General features: G+C 44.4%; 1 protein-coding gene across 1 annotated transcript in view; it reads right to left on the bottom strand.

The window, feature by feature from the left end:
• PDE11A (phosphodiesterase 11A) overlaps window positions 1-11239 on the bottom strand; it is a 568355-nt gene extending 557116 nt beyond the window's left edge. Inside the window, exon 1 of the mRNA XM_033946286.1 lies at window positions 10460-11239. Coding sequence (XP_033802177.1) covers window positions 10460-11239 — 780 coding nt within the window. The remainder of the gene's footprint in view (window positions 1-10459) is intronic.
• Between the last annotated feature and the right edge of the window lie 8357 nt (window positions 11240-19596).

The raw sequence follows: 19596 nt of genomic DNA, 5'->3' as shown, positions 1-19596 counted from the left end.
ATGAAAATTGACCAGCCGAAGAACATCCAGTCCATGTGACAGTCTAGCAGTTGACAGCTGACAGACTGACTTCCCAAGGAGTCAGTTTTTGGGTGCAGATCACACACTAGATGGCACCATACAAACTAATTATGCAAAATCACCTACATATACAAGTAAGCAGTGTATGCTGGAGTGACCTCTAAATATTGTCTAATCAAGCTGAAATTTGACACATGAGTAAGACATACCAAGTGGACAAAAATCAACCTTTTGGAGACAAGATTTGCAAGGTCGATTTTTTTTGCATACTACCATGGACCATCCTACTGATGCAGGTGGTTCAGCGACATTTTGTCGGGAGCATTCTGAATAAGAATCTACTAATGAGAGTTTTTTTGCATGTCTTCAATTCACTAACATTTTCATCGTAGCTAAGATAAGTGCTTTACTAGAAGCTAAAACACTAAGGCCCCTTTTTACTAAGCCGTGGGAACAGGTGCAGCACAGCAAATGCTCCGACACCCATTCAATCCCTATGGGCGTTGGAGCACTTAACGTTGGCCTGCGCTATTGGGCTTACTAAAAGAGGGGGTAAGTATCTTATCACTATCCCCCTCCTTTACTAACTCATAGCGCAGGTTTTAGCGCCAGCAGCGGTGGTAACTGCTCCGACGCTCATAGAATTCCGATGAGCGTCAGAGCAGTCACCACCACAAATGGCGCTAGAACCTGCGCTATGCATTAGTAAAAGAGGGGTATATGTAGGAAAGTTAAGTTTTAAAACAAACAAAAATTGAGACCGATGACAATGTGTGTAAGATCCAGACGCTGTTATGATTGGATCCAAGAGCACTTATCTATCTGATGGTCCTGTAAAAACAAATTCTATAAATTGAACTATTTTTGATATTAGAAAGTCCCAGGAAAAAAAAAATCATTAGCTGACAACCTGGGGGGCATAGGGAAAGGATAGTGAGATGCTTAAACAATAGGGGAATAGAGCTTAGGGCCTTGAGTGCTGAAGGTTTGCCGAGAATATCAGGTACCTTAAACTAGCCCTGCTCCCCTCTCCCCAACCAATTTGATTCCATGATAATCTAAATCAAATACATTATTTTTGTTTGATATGGGCTCCCCCTGGTTTCAAAACCTGAAATAGTTTGGGTTCAATATATTCCACACTCCCTCGTATTATTCATCTTCTTACTGCTGTGCTCAGGCTATCTGGGCTGTAATTGCAGCTTTTTCCTTGCTCTCACATCTGAATATACAAAACTGTTAGTGGTGCTGTCAGTATCATACTAAACTGCCTTAATATCTGGGTATACATCACCAGGTCTTATTTATTGTCTACTTTGGTTTTGCTTATTCTCTATGGCTGGGCTTCCAAACCCTGCCCTGGGGACACCACAGCCAGCTGGGTTTCCTGGATATCCAGAATGAATATACAAGAAATACTTTTGCATATGCTGGGTCCCCAGTGCATGCGGATCTAACTCACAAATATTCATTCTGGATATTCTGATAACCTGACTAAGGGCAGGATGCACGCAGTAAAAAAAACAAAGTTGGGAGAGATTTTCTTTTGCCGGGCTATGCTCAGCACATATAGCATGCAAATTATATGCTTGCTATTTGTGCTGAGCAGCCCAGTAAACTGGGGAGGAACTGTGCCTGGTGTCTTCTCAGAAGACCCAACTGGTAGGTACAATTCTTCTGTGCAGGCCTAATACAGCTCACAATTGCTAGAGCTTGTGAGCAGCTTTAAAAAAAAAAAAAAAAATTGTGATTCGTGCAGGATCAAACCCACAGTCTAAGATTGTTGAGGCAGGAGCTCTAATCACTGAGCCACTCTCCACACTTGTATACTGTATAGTTATGCTGAGCTCTGATAAGCAGCAAAGAACAAAAAAGGAGGTTCAAAGGGAGAGGGTATGCACTTGCACTTGTGTGTGTGTGTGTGCATGTGTGCGCATGCATGTATGTGCGAGTGTGTGTGTTTTGCTGCTTATCAGAGCTCAGCACAGTTGTGCACAAGTGTAGAGAGTAGCTCAGTGGGCAGAGCTCTTGCTTCAGCAGTCTGATGTTGTGAGTTTGATCTGGGCAAGTTTTTGAGTGATTTTGGATGCAGCTGTTGTACATCTGTTATGTGAGTGCATGTCCCGTGCCTAACAGCTGAACAGGACATACAATCTCATAACAGAGGCATAAACCTACTACCGGCAGCTCTAGACCTGACGGAAAAAAATTCCCTTTTAAGAAATGCGCATTCTCTTTTGTGTATCACAAGGAGTGCTCATTTTAATACTAATGAGCTCCTTGTAATGCATTTGCATAGGGTTCTTGGTGGCTGCTACTATCATTAAAGCTCCTAAGAATCCTTTAGAGCATCGGAGGCTGAGCTACCTTGCAAGTAAGAAAGGCTTCAACCAGTCTTACTTACATGGCAGGCTTTTGAGCATCGGGGCCTGATTGTAGAGTCTCTAGGATAGGTTTGAGAAGCCCTGATTTATAAATACTCTCTTCTGCAAATAGACTGAAAAGCGCAATGTTGTACAGTAATGCAATCACTTCTCAGACTTTGTCAGCACCATAATTAGACATTCTGGTACACAACCATAATCCCCAGTGCTGCCCAATTCGCTAATTTGAATTGATTCACCAATTCACTTTGGTTAATTCGTTTGAATCGATTCATTTCCTTAAAAAAATCAGACTCACCGATTCAGTGAGTCCTGACATACCTCTCAGCAGTGGTGGCGATAACCATTTTGGCAGAGGCAGTGTGTATGAACAGGTTTCTCTTGGCCTACCCCACTGGGGCCTTCCCTCTGCCGCATCACTGATGATGTCACTAATAATGTGGCAGAGGGAAGCCCTAGCGAGGTAGGCCTCAAGATGCCTGTTCATTGTGCTGCCTCTGCCAAATCAGCCATCACCACCACTGCTGATAGTTTAGGTCTGAAGGGGTGGGGGAAGGTCAGTCGGGAGGTGCTGCACAGGGGAATAAGAGGGATTGAAAGCTGCCACCCAGAGGAATGGGAGCGATGAAAAGCTGCTGCACAAGGGGGGGGGGAAGAGGAGAGAGGAAGAACTGGTGGAGATGGGATGGAGGAAAGGAAGGGAGAGAAGCAACAGAGGTAGAAAGGGGTGAAAAGGAGAAATCCTGCATATGGTAGAGGGGAGGCAGACATGAATGGAGAAGAGAGAGGGAGGAATGTTGGACATAGGGTAAAGGGCAGGGAGAGATGGTGCATGGGGAGAAAGAAATGGTGCACATGATAATGGAGGGGAGGAAGAGAGAGATGCTGCATGGAGAGGAATAGAGAGAGAGAGAGGTGGTATACAGTAGGAAAGAAACATAAATGTTGGATATGGCAGTGGAAGGGACAGTACAGAGATGGAAGATGGATGGTGAGCATGGACAAAGAAGAAAATACCAAATTGGCAGGAGAACCTGGTGAGCGAGTTAACAGAAGACAAACAGAAACCAGAGCCTGGAACCAACATGATTTGAATAGTAAAGTGATCAGAAAACAAAAGGTAGAAAAAATAATTTTATTTTCTATTTTGTGATTACAATATGTCAAATTTGAAATGTGTACCCTGCTAGAGCTGGTGTTAGACAGCGAGCGAGAGCTAGGACCTAATATAGAGAGGAAAAGTCTTTTTTGTTTATTTTGTTTACACTACAGCACCAGCATGGGACTGGAAAAGGCAAAGGGGGATGGTGTGGATGAAGAGGCTACAAAATAAACCTACCAGGACGTTTGTAAAAAACACCCTATTGGGGGAAAAGTGAATCAAATCGCATCGAAAATTTTTTCTCTGAATCGAGCAGCACTAATCCCCACTTCGTTCTTGCTCCATTCTGATCCTAAGTACTCTTTTTTCTGCCTTCCCTCCTAACTCAAAGCTATTACAGGCTTTTCGTCCACTGCCAGCTTATATTTGCATTTCAGGAACTTTTTTGTCCTCAAGGGAGCCAGGGAGCTTTGCACGCTGTGCTACTGTTCTTCTTCTCCACCCCTGCTTACTCTACAGACTTTGCTCAACTATGAAACTTTTATTAGTGCTCTGTTAGTCCATTTAAATACACAGAAATAAAGGTTAATATAAGCAATAAATAAAAGGTAATATCTTTTTACTGCCACATCAATCAATAAAAAACATATTTGTACAACACAGGTGTGATATGTACAGATATCGTACTGTTTTGAACTTCTATAACAGAATTGCATTCTTGTGTCAGGCTGCTAAATGCCTTCCTGAATTACCTCTTTTTTGTACACCTTAATCCAAAGTGGCTCCCTTCATTCATATGCAAAACATTGTGCCTTCTCTCTTTCACTCTGCTAACCTGAACAAACTCACACTTCTCTTCAGAGCTTATCAAACACCTGCACCATCATTAGTAACACAGAGAAAAACCTTTAGGCTCTCTTTATTAATTTTTAAAGTGCTGTATTGTGAAGGCTGACAGTTATCTGAAAGGGAACATCTGTCGCTTGTACAGGCAGATCCCTCCATGCCTCTTTAAGTCTATCAGTTTGGATTTTTTTTTTTTTTTAAACAGTGCTGAAGCGATTTGATGTCCTTTAGTTTAAATATTCAATACACAACTTTCATATATCTTCCAGGCACAAGATAAATTACAACCAATTCCCAGTCGCACCATTTATTGACACTGCTACAAGCCAACTCACTTCCACAAATGATTAAGTGGTTGAATTTGTGAACATCTTTTAAAGAAATCCACTTGTGTGTTACAACTTTTAGTGAACGAATTGGCAGAAAAAAAAAAGGAATTGAAGGGAAAGGTATAATCATGGTAAAGAAAGATTGATGACAGACACCATGACAGTCTTGAGTGGGAGCACAAGCTAGACCACACTGCAGCACCCATAAACTTGCAAACACAAATAAGCTTCTAAAATATTGGTGGCCTAAAAAATTGTAAAATTGGAAGATTTGGTACAAACTTACATACATCCTTAATTTAATTAGCACAGTACAGCAAAGTAAGGTGCAGCTGGCCCTCTAAATGTCAACCAGAAGGTGATGTTCAGGTTGCATAACTGTAAACATAATCTCATTTCCTAACCATCCACCTTGAAAATCACTCCTGAGATGGCTTTTTAGTTGGGGAAGCCATACAAACCAACCTCTAACTCTCCTACTCTCCAATCCCTCCAGAGAAAGGAAAATGGTAAAACTAGAGGGTATGAATTGAGGTTGCAGGGTGACAAACTTAGGAGTAATGTTAGGATTTTTTTTTTTCACAAAGAGGGTGGTGGATGCCTAGAATGCCCTCCTAAGGGAGGTGGTAGAGATGAAAATGGTGATGGAATTCAAAAAACATGGGACGAACACAGAAGAACTCTAATTAGAAAATTAATGGTAGGTGTGGGTGTGGCATGGGCATGGCTTCAAAATAGATGTCCATTTACAAAATCACATGCTGCTCAGTGTTCTAACGCGTCTATCTAATGACTAAAATGTAGGCATTACAAAAGCAGTTCTATTTTTGAGTGTGACCTGGGCACTAGGTAGGCGCGACATAGGAAGACACGACTTAGGCGTCACTTAGGTGTGCTGGAGGCATCCACATATAGGTGAACGGGACTTTATTTGGAGGGGTATTAAGGTCAAAAGATGTTTAATAATTTATTACTTAAGCAAAGCACATGAAATATATATATATATATATATATTGCATACTAAACCTTCTATTTGGGGGGGGTAAAGAGGAAGCCTCTTTGATAATAATAGAAAAAGATGTTTAATAATGCATTTACTCAAGCAAAGCACATGAAAAATATATAGCATACTAAACCTCATTCCCAAAAGGCTAAGAAAATAAGAGAATCCCTACTCACAATGGCTGTGGTTCAGAGCAAGTGTACAATCTCAGTCAAAAATAATAAGAGGTGAGGAAAATGCTCTCAAAAAAATGCAGAAGTGAGAGGTAAAAATTTGTTCGCCGCCACAGTAATGAACAATTAGAAGAGACCGTTTCAACTTATGAACACAAGTTGTTGTCTGAATCACATAGCAACTATTTCTCTGGCATTTGAAGTTTTGCATTTCTCCTTTGGGTTCCTTGAAACAGACCCTCGAAACATGGTCCATGTCGGGACCTGCTAACACATCTTAAAGCTAAGTGGAGTGGTTTTTCCTCTTATTGCCATTGAGAACAAAGTTAATAATCAATAGAGCATGTAGCCTCACTCACTATTTCGTATATCAAAGTCATACACAGTGATGGGACGGTGGGTTCGGCTATAGGAGCCATGGCTCTTGGTCGGATTACACAAATCTGAGTGTATGTGAAAAATTGCATTATTTTACATTCTCAACATTCATATTTAAGTTTCACTATTTGACTCATATATTGAGATGTCTTGGTTCTAGTCATTGATGTACAATTTTGACATTATTGTGACATCTTCACTATGCACTTAGATGGCAGAATGTCACTAATAAATAATAGGAACCCCTGCCTAAATGAAAGCTCCTTTAGCTCATTCGTTAAAGACACCTGCCATCTTCTACAGGTCATGGGTTCAAATCCACACACAACCCCACCCCCCAGTACCTCATAAGAGAATATGGGTTGTTGACTTTGCCATTTACATTTGCACTCTGTCATTTCCAAGATGCAGAGGGAAACTTATTTTTTCCCTGAGGTGGCTATGATCTCCTAAGGTATCATCTCACAATGCAGGAACCCCTGCCTAAAAGAAATTCCCTGTGGCTCAGTAGTTAAAGGCACTTCTACCACCTTCCCAAGGTGGTGGGTTCAAATCCCTAGCATAGTTAGGGCCTCTGTGTCCCATAAATGGTGATTTGGTTTAGGGTGAGCCGGAGAGGGCTTTGCTAGAAGATCCAGTGACAGGATAGTTAGAATAGTGTGTGGCATGTGGTTAGGGGAGTGTGTAGTGCAGTGGTTAAAGCTACAGCCTCAGCACCCATGGGTTGTGGGTTTAAATCCATGCTTCTCCTTGTGACCCTGGGCAAGTCACTTAATCCCCCCCATTACCCCAGGTACATTAGGTAGATTGTGAGCCGGCTGGGACAGACAGGGAAAAATGCTTGAGTACTTGAATAAATTAATGTAAACCGTTCTGAGCTCCCATGAGAGAATGGTATAGAAAATTGAATAAATAAATAGGCAGCAGTGGGAACCTAAAGACTTCTATGGTATATTGCCCAGAAATATTAAAGAGAAGACAATTTTGTATAATGAGTGTGAATGTTGGGCAGACTGGAAAGACTGTTCAGGTCTTTATCTGCTGCCATTTACTATGTTACTAAGCAGTATAATCCACTGGCTCAGATCAAACCCTGCACTGATTTTTTTTTTTAAATATGTCTCATACCTGATGAGTGCTAATGTTTCCTCAGTCTGATCTCTAGTTGCCAATGCTATGTGGAACAGAAAGTAGGACCATTGCCCTGCTGGTCCATCCCATTCCACAGCCTGAGTGTCTCGCATTCAAATGAAATGATTTCTCCAGTATTTCCACCTATATTGTGCTGTATGGGAAACAAATATTTAAATATGTAGCCCCCAGGGATTTCTCCTATTTAGGACTTGTTCAGAGAAAACTAGCAAAAGGGATATGGAGTCAAAGTCAGTCAGAAGCAATTTTGAGTAGAGTTGGAGTGCTCCAGATTCAAAATAAAAATTTACAACATTATAAGATATAGTCATTTTATTAGGGCACTTTTACTAAAGCGTAAGAAGACCATTTTATACCTATGGATTTCTTAGCATTTAACACGCGCTACACTTTAGTACAAGAGTCCCCTATTTTGGGGGGCAGGTTCTTTGTTCAGACTTCAAATAAATGTATTTTGCGGTATATTAGTCCTCACTAGTCCTCTAAAGAAATATTGTATGTTTTTGTAATTCATCAAATTTCTCTTAGATTTACTCTACATTAGTAGGAGTCGGAGTCAAAGGTTTGGTGTTCTGACTCCACAGCCCTGGAGGGAATAAAGCCTCATGGAAGATTTCTGTAAACCTTACTGTGTTAAGAGCCAAAGGTACTTAGGCCCTCTTTTACTAAGCCACAGTAGAGGTTTCTACTGCAACCTGAGGCGCTAAATGCTTCGACGCTGCGCCAACACTCATAGGAATTCTATGAGCGTTGGAGCAGCATTGGAGCATTTAGCACTCCGAGCCATGGTAGAAACCTGTACTGTGGCTGAGTAAAAGGGGGTGTTAGATTGCAACAGGTAGAAATAAAATGAAGACATGGCACCATTTTTTGGAGAACTGGCTGATTCAATCCTAAATTTACTTAAGGGCCCACATAAACTTATATTTCTTCTTTTTTTTTTCTGTCGAGTGCCCTAAAAATAGTAGGATTTTAAGAACCTATGGATGCTGTAGGGCAAAACCTAGTTTGGATAGCTTGTCCTTAAAAAAACTAAAGGGATGGACGCTTGGAATGCTCTCCCGGAGGAGGTTGTGACAGAGACCACCATTCTGGGATTCAAGGGCAAGTTGGATGCACACCTTCTTGCACATTGAGGGATACGGATGAACAAGGTGTCCATCAGGGAACACCTAGCTTGGCCTCCGCGTGTATGGGTCGCCGGACAAGATGGACCTACGGTCTGATCCAGTGAAGGCATTTCTTATGTTCTTATGGGTGCTTAAACTAAGCTGTGATAAGCACTAACGCATGTTAACCGCAGCTAAAAAGGGTTTACCATGGGGTGCACTCAGGTGCCCTGCGGTAGTTTTTACATGTGCACATGCTACCTACGCATTAAAAAAAACATATATCATTTATTTTTTTAGCACTGGAGTGGGTCAGGTTGGAGAGGTGGGTTCTGTGCTAATCAGTTAAATGAAGCTGCATTGCCAAGTGCATGATTTGTGCTTGAGCCCTTACTTCCCACAAAATACTCATGCACTAAAGGTAAACTTAGGTCATGACCCTTAATGCAGGAAATAGAAAAACATACAGTGAAAATGGCCTCAGTGCACAGGAATGACATGCGTAAGCATGAGCTAAGGTCACTTTTTACAGCAGCTTAGTAAAAGAGCCCCAAAGCAGCTAGCACCCTAAGTAGGAGAAATATTCAGGCCTCAGTTCCACTGGCCCCTGGCTTTTATTATTATTATGTCTTTTTAACCCACAGTTCCAAAGATACTCACATAGTATTAGTAGGTTAAGCACATAACCTGCTCCCCCAGAGACTTTACAGTATAGACGGTAGATGAGGCAACAGCAGGTAAAATAAAAAGCCCGAGAGCTTGTCTCAACGGATGGCTCTAACGCGGAGCTAGGAGGCCCGCGGGGGCCGCCCGTCGGGTAAGGAACAGGGGGGGGGGGTTTCCAGGTAGGAAGGACATTTGAATGATAAGGGTGGAGGTCTTTCCCGCCGGGGGATCGACCTCTGATAGATCAAAGTCGCGGCCGCAGGGTTGGGTGGGTAGGGGTATAAACAGGAGGGCTCTCAGAGGACCTTAACGGTTTCCGGTCCTCTGAGGCAGCTTTCCCGCCCTCCAGTACTTGAGGGTGGAGTGTTGGGATTCGGTTGGCAGTATCCCGAGCTACTGGCGGCTGGTCTCATCATGGGATGAGCGGTGGGCCGGCTGGGAGCCGTGCCTGGTGGGTCGGATGACCCTGAATAATGGGGCATGTGGGGACATACCACCCCTCGGACCCTTGCTTAGACGGCAGGGTCGGGGGCCATTTACATCTGAGTCGGTAGCTCGGGATCTGGGTCATAATGGTGATACCATTGTGCTGGTTTAATGGATAAACTGTTATTTAAATCTGTTTGTAATGTTATTTATAATATGTTAAATGTTATTTAAATATGTTTAATTTTCAATAAACAGGGCTGCGGCCAGGTGTCACCACACAGGTTTACATGTCTCCTTGGGGTTTGGTTAAGGGTTTGATGGGCAAGGAAAATGTTAGCATTAAGGAAGCGGGCCGCTCCAGCTTCCGCTGTTATGACTTGTCCTGGGTTACAAGGAGCGTCAGTAGGAAAAATTGTTCCGCTGAAATACTGCTACAAATTATGACTGGTGTAGCAATTCCAGTTATGAGCAGCACCAACTAGCATTTCACAAACGGAAGAAGGACGCTGCGGTGACGGAGTTCAAAGAAGCGTGGGATGAACACAGAGGATCTAGAATCAGAAAATAATATTAAATCTTGAACGAAGGACAGTACTGGGCAGACTTGCACGGTCTGTATATGGCCGTCTGGGGAAGGATGGGCTGGAGAAGGCTACAATGGCTGGGAGGGTGTAGATGGGCTGGAGTAGGTTTTGACGGAGATTTCGGCAGTGGGAACTTGGATTCTTGTCCAGAAATAGCTAAGAAGCAAAAAAATTAAATTGAATCAGGTTGGGCAGACTGGATGGACCATCCGGGTCTTTATCTGCCGTCATCTACTGTGTTACTATGGTAAATTCCAAGAAACAGGGGTCCTGGAGCACTTACCTGATAGGCATCAGGGATACTGACAGTCTCTCCATGCTCCGCCACATAGCCAATGATGCCCTTGCCCCAGGGCACCTGCACCTCATTGGAGTTCTCCATGCTGCAGGAGGGCAGGAGAGTGGCACCAGCATGCACATCGAAGAACTTAGACACCAAACTTTTCTTGCTGGCACTGCCTTCCACCAGGAAGAGGGAGCAGCGGTCCGCGTCCACCATGATGCAGACAAAAATGAGGATCTTGTAGCTGAGGCTGGTGAGGTTCAGCTCGTTGGAGATGTCCTTGACCAACTCCAGAAAGAACTCGCGCTCGTTGTTCTCCTTGAGATAGTACTTGTAGTCGATGGCCGTCGGCGGGTACTGAGGGATGTTCACTCGTGACTCGAGCAGAGCGCTGAGGATGTGGGCAGTGGTCGGGGGCAGGGAGCTGGCTTTCCGCAGCAGGGCCCGGCGCCGCATGCTGGACAGCGGCTCCTGCGCCCGCGAGTTCACGTGCTCGTCGTACGTGCGATTCACGTTGATGGCCTTGGAGCGGGCGAAACTTTTGCGGAGCTCCTTTTGGGAGGCCCTGCGCTGCAGCCCCTCCCCTCGGTTGCTCCAGCAGTCCTTACCCGGGCTGTTCCTGTCCTCGGCGCCCGAGGCTGCCTTGGCGAGCTGGTGTTTCTTGAGCCACTTGTCCACCATGCAGTGCTTCCCTTTCCTGATCAGATAGTCTTCGAAAAGCTCCGGATGCTGGTCCAGAAAACTTTCCACTCTGGAAAAGTCCAGAGCCGGCTCGGCCATGTCGGCGGCGGTCAGGGCTGTACGAGCCGCACTTTGCTGGCAGACCTGAAACCCGGCTCACTTTCACAGGCTCTGTGCATAGTAGACTGAAGCAACCAGTGCATGCGATCGGCGGCTGCCTGGTGCAAGTGGCAAGAGCTCAGGCAGGGAATCCCAGTCTGGCAACCCTGCCCCAGAGAGCTTGCCTGGATCTGAGCTCGCTTCCCCTCGCACCAGAGCCCTGCTGCTGCAGACAGGGGCTTCCGCAGGCAGACCTCCCCCCCCCCCTAAGGCATACGCACAACGCTGTAAGATGCTTGGGGAAGCTAGCCGTCCCCAAACCCAGGCTGGCAGACTGAAGCAGGAGTTGCATCAATTCTTGTAGGCTGAGAACGTGGCATGCTGCAGAACTGTGACCGAAGGAGAAAGCTGTCTGCTTCTTGCAGTTGCTAATTCTCCACCTCCTGCTTATGACTAGTTGTGGACAGCAGAATGAGCTAATCAGCAGCCGGAGGAGGAGAAACACTTTGCCCAGCTCCTGCTGATATGGGAGGGGGGGGGGAGCAGTACATTGAGGAGAGTGCAAGAGGGCGTTGGGTAGAAGTAGACAGTAAAAGGAAGCCAGGAAAGATGGGTGCACAGTGATACGCAGGCATCATCAGCTTTAAAACAACATCAATGTTTAGCTGAGATGGGAGAGGGAAGACCAAAGGATGGAAGGGGCATTTGTGAGCTCTTAGCGTTTCCTCATTCACAGCATAACATATTGAAAATTGGCAATTCCCCTCTTGTCTCCTGCTGATCTGTGAGATGCTTCTTAGGCATGCGGACGGGTGTTGGTCTGGAGATAAAGGTGAATCAGGAGGGGGAATATATCTATGAAATATACCCTATGTGAGAGTCTATGTAAACTAACCCTCTATACTAGGATGACCACAGCTGAAAAGTTAGTATGTTCCTAGGGCTTGCATGTTGCAATTTCTGAGTGCCATCTAGCTGCTGAGTTGCCTGACAATATTACTGCTGTCTGAGGAGCATTTAGCTGACCTGAGCACTGCTAAGGAAACTTGGGACCAATGAGTACTAAAGATAAGTTTGGATGAGGAGAGAAGAATTCTAGGCAGGAGGGAGATAAGGAGCAATATGGGCAGATTGCAAAGAGAAAAAAATGTTTGGCAGTGGGAATAAAGTCACCGTCTCAAAAAGTTTACAATCTAAGATGCTTACTAGATAGTAAGAAGGGAGAGAGAGGCTTAAGTATAATTTTTATAGTGTCATTATATATATGTATAGTCTTACAATGGTGATAATGGTGGAAGCGCTGATAAAAGAAAGCATCGAGGAGCATCTAGAAAGGAATAAACTTATGATAACAAGCCAACATGGCTTCTGCAAGGGAAGATCATGCCTGACGAACTTATTGCACTTCTTTGAAGAAATTAACAAATGGATGGACAAAGGGGACCCCATAGACATCGTATATTTAGACTTCCAAAAAGCCTTTGACAAGGTACCCCGTGAACACCTACTTCGGAAACTGAAGTACCATGGGGACGTACACAGATGGATCAAGATTTGGTTGGCGGGTAGGAAGCAGAGGGTAGGAGTGAAGGGCCACTACTCGGACTGGAGGAGGGTCAAGAGTGGGGTTCCGCAGGGGTCGGTGCTTGGAGCGCTGCTGTTCAATGTATTTATAAATGATCTAGAAACAGGGAAGAAGTGCGAAGTAATAAAATTCACAGACGACACCAAAGTATTTAATGGGGCTAGGACTAAAGAAGACTGCGAAGATTTACAAAGGGACCTGAACACGCTAGTGGAGTGGGCAACGAGATGGCGGATGAAGTTTAATGTAGAGAAATGTAAAGTCTTGCATGTAGGAAACAGATACCCGAGGTACAGCTACACGATGGGAGGGCTGTTACTGAGTGAGAGTACCCAAGAAAGGGACTTGGGGGTAATAGTGGACAAGACCATGAAGCCGTAAGCACGGTGTCAGGTCAAAAGCGCACCGGGACAAAAGCACGCGCAGACAATTGAGCGCAGCGCAGAGGCGCACGTGCAGAAAATTACTGTTTTTAGGGCTCCGACGGGGGGGGCGTGGGGGGAACCCCCCCACTTTACTAATTGAGATCGCGCCGCGTTGTGGGGGGTTTGGGGGGTTGTAACCCCCCACATTTTACAGAAAACTTCACTTTTTCCCTGTTTTTAGGGAAAAAGTTAAGTTTACAGTACAATGTGGAGGGTTACAACCTCCAAACCCTCCACAATGCCGGCGTGATCTCTATTAAGTAAACTGGGGGGGCTCCCCAACAAAACCCCCCGTCGGAGCCCCTAAAAACTGTAATTTTCTTTGGCGTGCGCCTCCGTCTTGCGCTCAGTTGTCGGCGCACACCTTTGTCTTTCGCGGGGTTGTCTATGAACCGTCAGCACAGTGCACAGCAGCTGCTAAGAAAGCGAATAATAATCAAGCGAAATATAATCAAGAAGGGTATTACAACCAGAATGAAAGAAGTTATCCTGCTGTTGTATCTGGCAATGGTGCACCCGCATATGGAGTACTACTGGGGCTCTTTTCCCTGGAGATACGGAGACTTAGAGGGGATATGATAGAGACTTACAAAATCATGAAGGGCATAGAGAAAGTGGAGAGGGACAGATTCTTTAAGCTTTCGAAAACTACAAGAACGAGAGGGCATTCAGAAAAATTAAAAGGGGACAGATTCAGATCCAATTTTAGGAAGTTCTTCTTCACCCAACGGGTGGTGGACACCTGGAATGCTCTTCCAGATGGCGTGATAGGACAGGGTACAGTATTGGAGTTCAAGAAGGGATTGGACAATTTCTTGAAGGAAAAGGGGATGGAAGAGTATAGATAGAGGGTTACTATACAGGTCCTGGACCTGGTGGGCCGCCCCTTGAGCGGACTGCTGGGCATGATGGACCCCTGGGTTGACCCAGCAGAGGCACTGCTTATGTTCTTATGAATTCAGGTATGTTAAGTTCTTACAATATGTGAAGAGCTTACACTCCATGAAGCTGAGCAAAACATGAGGGAAGGGACAGTGAGACAGGTAGCTACAAACTATGACTGGAAGAAGGAGCAACACAGTTTGTATAAGGTTAGAGGGCTAAAGATTAGGGCTAGTTGAGGGGATAAGTTAACTATAAAGGGGTAAGAGAGAGTGTGAGAGACAGCCACAGACCAGGGCTGGAAAAAGTATAACATTTGCAGAAGGACAGGAGTAGATGAGAGACAGCTAAAGACTAGGGTAGGCTATTAAGAGGTAATTAAAGACAGGTAAGATAGAATTGCCATCTCTCTCGGGTCAATAAAATAGACTGATTCAGTCCTGGTTTTGTCTTACTGTATCAGGGGTCTCAAAGTCCCTCCTTGAGGGCCGCAATCCAGTCGGGTTTTCAGGATTTCCCCAATGAATGTGCATGAGATCTATGTGCATGCACTGCTTTCAATGCATATTCATTGGGGAAATCCTGAAAACCCGACTGGATTGCGGCCCTCAAGGAAGGACTTTGAGATCCCTGTTTGGATGAATTTGCAGTTCTGATCTTCTCATTGATTGCCCCAAGACAATGGTTCTCAGTCCAGTCCCTCAGGTCCTCCCAGTAAGTTGGGTTTTCAGGAGCTCCACAAATGAATGTGCATAGATAAATCTACATACCAAAGAGGCAATGTATGGAAATCTATCTCAAGCACATACATTTTATTTATTTATTTATTTGGTTTTATATCCCGCCCTCCCAGAAGAGTTAAGAACGGGTTAGAACAGGCAGATCACCAAGGCATACACACACAGTATAAGATGCTTAGGGAAGCTAGCCTTCCCAAAACCCAGGCTGGCAGACTGAACCTGGAGCTGGATGCAGATGCTAGCTTCCCTAAGCATCTTATACTGTATGCATATGCCTTAGTGGTCTGCCTGTTCTAACCCGTTCTGAGCTCTTCTGGGAGGATGGGATATATAACTCACAAGATCTTCAGCTATGCTTCTCATGAGCTATATTCTGTGCTACATCAGATTTGAGCACAACATTCGATCAAGCATTTTTTTTTGTTTTATATTTTGCTTTGTGAACCTACTTTACGAATATGTTTTCAAAATTACACTTAGCTTTAGTAATCGTGTAAAATGCTGTCGGGTAGGAACATGTTGCTCCAACATATTTTGCCTTATGGCTTTTTCAAGGAAGTCCTCCCCCCCAACTTTTTTTTATACAGCCATCACAACTCACGTTAGAGCATTAAGAGCTCTAATGCGAGTTGGGGTGGGGCCTGGAGATGGGAGAGAACCTTGGTTATGGGTTGGGGGAAGGAGACGAGCAGGGGCAGGGGAGGGAGGAAGAGAAAAGAGGTGCAGAGTCTTGTGAGGGGTTAGAGGGAAGAAAGAGGGGAGAGAAGCTAGGCCTTAGGGAGGGAAGAGAGAGTGAGAAACCTGGAAAATCTCAAACTCCCTTCTCTACCCATTGTGGCTCTTTGTAATTCTTGGATCAGATTTTTAGGATAAATTGGCTCTTTGCTTTAAAAAGGTTGCCAACCCCTGACCTAGGAAGAAGTGGCAACCTTAAAAAAAACCCAAACATTTATTGATTATATGACTCGAGAGTTTTGGGTTGTTTTATATATATTCTTATAAATAGTTATTAAGATTCTAGTTAGGGTCATTAGTAAGAGTGGGGAAGACAGACAAATGCCCAAGGCATTGAAGAACCTCATTCAGGGGTTGGAATATCAGTGCTATCTGCTGTTGCTGCCGCCGCCACTATACTATTGGTACAAGTTCTAACACAGGGTCCTTGAGAGCCACAACCAAGGCAGGTTTTCAAGATTGTCACAATGAATATGCATGAAACTGTTTTTCATTCAATGGAAGCAGAACATGCAAATCAATCTTATGCATATTCTGTGTGGAAATCTGAAAACCCAACTGGGTTGTGGCCCTCAAAGACCATAGTTGCCCATCCCTGAACTAACACATCTGATAGTATGTGGCCTTATCACTGAGCTGAAAGAGGTCCCTTCTATACAAGCAGCTGCAACTTCACACAGGCCTGTTTCTAAGCGTACTAACTGGCCCCAGATAAGTGCTTTCCGTATCTTGACTTTGTCTTGCTGTATTTAGCAATTATTTTTTGCCATTATTTGCCTGGAGGGTGATGTGTATATACAGTGTAACTTTTGTTTCTTTTTTGAACTCTGCCCTCCCCTTCTTCCAGAAGTTACATTACATTACATTACATGAGTGATTTCTATTACGCCAATACCTTGCGGTTCAAGGCAGATTACATAAAAGTTTTCAGAGATTACATAAAAGTTTACATGAATAGCATAAGAGATGTCATAAGAATTACATAAGAATTACCAAAGAGTTGTCGAGATCTTAAGGTGATAAATGTTGGGTAATAAGAATACCAAAGAGTTGAGATCTTAAGTTGGTAAGTGTTGGGTAAATAGAGGCATTTTAGCATTAGTTGGGTAGTTAAAAGCATATTAGAGTATATTAAAGGTGTAGAGTGGGTAGGTGGGGTTTAGGTAGGAACTGGTCGTATTAGATAGGTTTTAAGTATTTTTTGAAGAGTAGGGTTTTAGTATCTTTCTTGAAGGTTTTGTAGTCTGTGGTCGATGACAACAGAATGGTGATTTGTCTGTCCAGTTTAGTTCAAATCTATTTTATTAAGCAACAGTAAATACAACGGCAATAACAACCATGGGATACATTTTCATCAAACACCCGCGGAGGACTGGACTCTTATGTCCTCCCCGGACCCACCATACCCCCACCCCCCAACAAAGAAGCCCCTACCCCCCACCCACCCCTCCCCATCCCCCCACAGATACAGATAAACTCGTAAGCAGGGAACAGCATAGACACCGCAAAGCACAGGTTCAGAGGTGGAGTCTATTCAAGACCCGACTACCTGCTTTGGTGGCTATTAGGTTGTCAAATAGTTCATAAATCAAGCTTCGGCTATTTGTAAAAAGGCTGCTCACCCTTCAAACTTCCTTGAAGTCCAGATCTCCCTGACTCACTTCTCCCCCTCCCCACCCAACTGCAGGAGAGGTGCTTATCTCCTGCTGTCTTGCTCTGCTCAGAAGTACTTTCTATTTTGACCTGTATTTGGGAAGAGCCTGAGGTGGCATGGAGATGGCAATGATTTTAACAATGATGGACAAAACAGCAGGAGGCCCCTAAGTGGAGAGGGCTGGGTAGATTTGGATGGGGGTTGTCAAGGGGTGGGATCAGGTAGATTTCCAAGAGCTCTGGCCAGCATTTTATTTATTTATTTAATTCGATTTATATCCTGTCCTCCCCTCTTTGAATCCCCGTAGTGTACTCTGCCCGGAGGATGTGATCGGGCAGAATACACTACAAGGATTCAAAGAGGGATTGGATAAATTCCTGAAGGATAGGGGGATTGAGGGGTACAGATAGAGGTAGATAGGGTACAGAAAGAGTATGGTTAGAACAATAAGGGGTCTATGGGGCTAAATCTAGAAAACCAGACAGGTCATGGACCTTATGGGCCGCCGCGGGTGCGGACTGCTGGGCACGATGGACCTCTGGTCTGACCCAGCGGAGGCAACTTCTTATGTTCTTATGAGCCTAGAATGGGTTACAAGGTAACATACATAACAATTAACAACAAAGAATAGAAGACTAAGGCAATAGGGTACAGTGAGATGTGTCCAGTTCAATTGTTCTGGATTACCAGCCACTAGGAGCCTGAAGCATGTACAGGGAGAGAGTCAGTTGAACAAGTCTCTGCACCTCTCTTTTCTTCCTCCTTCCTCTGCCCCTGCTTGTCTCCTTCCTCCAACCCATGTACAAGGAGAGAGTCAGTTGAACATCTATTATGAATACAGTGGTTGGGAGTAACAGTCTGAATGCTAGCTTGTCCTGATGAATCAGGTGAAAAGTTAAGTTTTTATTGCTTTTCTAAAGCTCAAAAGTCCATCTAGGGATCTGTTGTTAGGAGGTAGCTGATTCCAGTGAGGTAACAGTAGATTTGTTGGGGGGGGGGAGTCTACGATGGGATGCTGAAAAATTCTTAGCCCAACCAACCAACTTCCTAAATTCTGAGTGTTATTTTACCAATGTAGCTGAAAAGAGTGCTATCTTATTTTAAGTGCCAATTTGCAGAAACAAAATTTTATGTTTTGACATTGCTTCAGATCATTGATTGAACCATATCCACTCTCCCTGTACATGCTTCAGGCTCCTAGTGGCTGGTAATCCAGAACAATTGAACTGGACACATCTCACTGTACCCTATTGCCTTAGTCTTCTATTCTTTGTTGTTAATTGTTATGTATGTTACCTTGTAACCCATTCTAGGCTCATAAGAACATAAGTTGGGCTGAGAACTTTTCAGCACCCCCTCCTATGTGGGTTTGTTGCTATGTCAAGAAGAGAGGTAGGTAATAGGGAGTGTGCATAACCAAAAAAATTTTGGATCGTCTGTTTACAATGAATGCTTCCCAATGTTCAGGATTTTTTTTTAAGGTTTGTTTTACCTATTTATTTTTATGCATGTGGAGGGGCATAATAAAAAAAAAATCTAAGTCCCCTTTTGGCCTAAGGCCTTAAACATTGAAAGTAGAAGTAGGGAAAATGTCCATAATCAAAAAAAACGTCCAAATGGAGGATTTGTTTGATAATGGCCTGCCTCTACATTCAGCTGTTTAAATGCCCAGACCACCACTACGTCTACACTTATACCCCATAATGAACCAAAAAAATGCCTAAGCCCCAAATGTCCAACACAAGGGCTTTTAGGTGAAGGAGGAGCCAGTCCTTTGCCTAAAAGCTGGATTCTGTAACCGGTGTCTGTCAAAAACAACGCCGGTTACAGAATCCACCCCAACCCCCCCCCCCCCGACAACATCAGGACAAGAGGGAGCCCAAGCCCTCCTGCCCCGCGATCGCTAACCCCCCCCCCCTGATTACGCAGCACCGACGATCCCCCCGACGATATCGGGGCAAGAGGGAGCCCAAGCCCTCTTGCCCCGCGGCACCGACGACCCCCCATTACAATAGGGGCAGGAGGGATCCCAGGCCCTCCTGCCCTCAACACAACCCCCACAACGACCAGCCCCCACCGAACCCATGATTGCCCCCCCTGCCGACACCAGAAGCACCTCCCCTAGTCAACCGCCTAGTGACATATTAGATGACAGTAGATAAAGAATTGCATGGTCCATCCAGTCTGCCCCTCAAGATAAACTCTCGTGTGTCCTAAAATGCTTCATTTACTAACATCACTTTTACTCTTATAAAAAAGGTAATCCCTGGAATTTGTACTATGTATTTTATTATTTCTTAAAATAAAGATTTTAATTCAAGACTTGTTTAGAAGCT

Source organism: Geotrypetes seraphini, chromosome 5, assembly GCF_902459505.1.
Source record: "Geotrypetes seraphini chromosome 5, aGeoSer1.1, whole genome shotgun sequence".
Taxonomy (NCBI): domain Eukaryota; kingdom Metazoa; phylum Chordata; class Amphibia; order Gymnophiona; family Dermophiidae; genus Geotrypetes; species Geotrypetes seraphini.
Note: the sequence above shows the minus strand (reverse complement) of the source record. Positions and strands in the feature narration are given on the sequence as shown.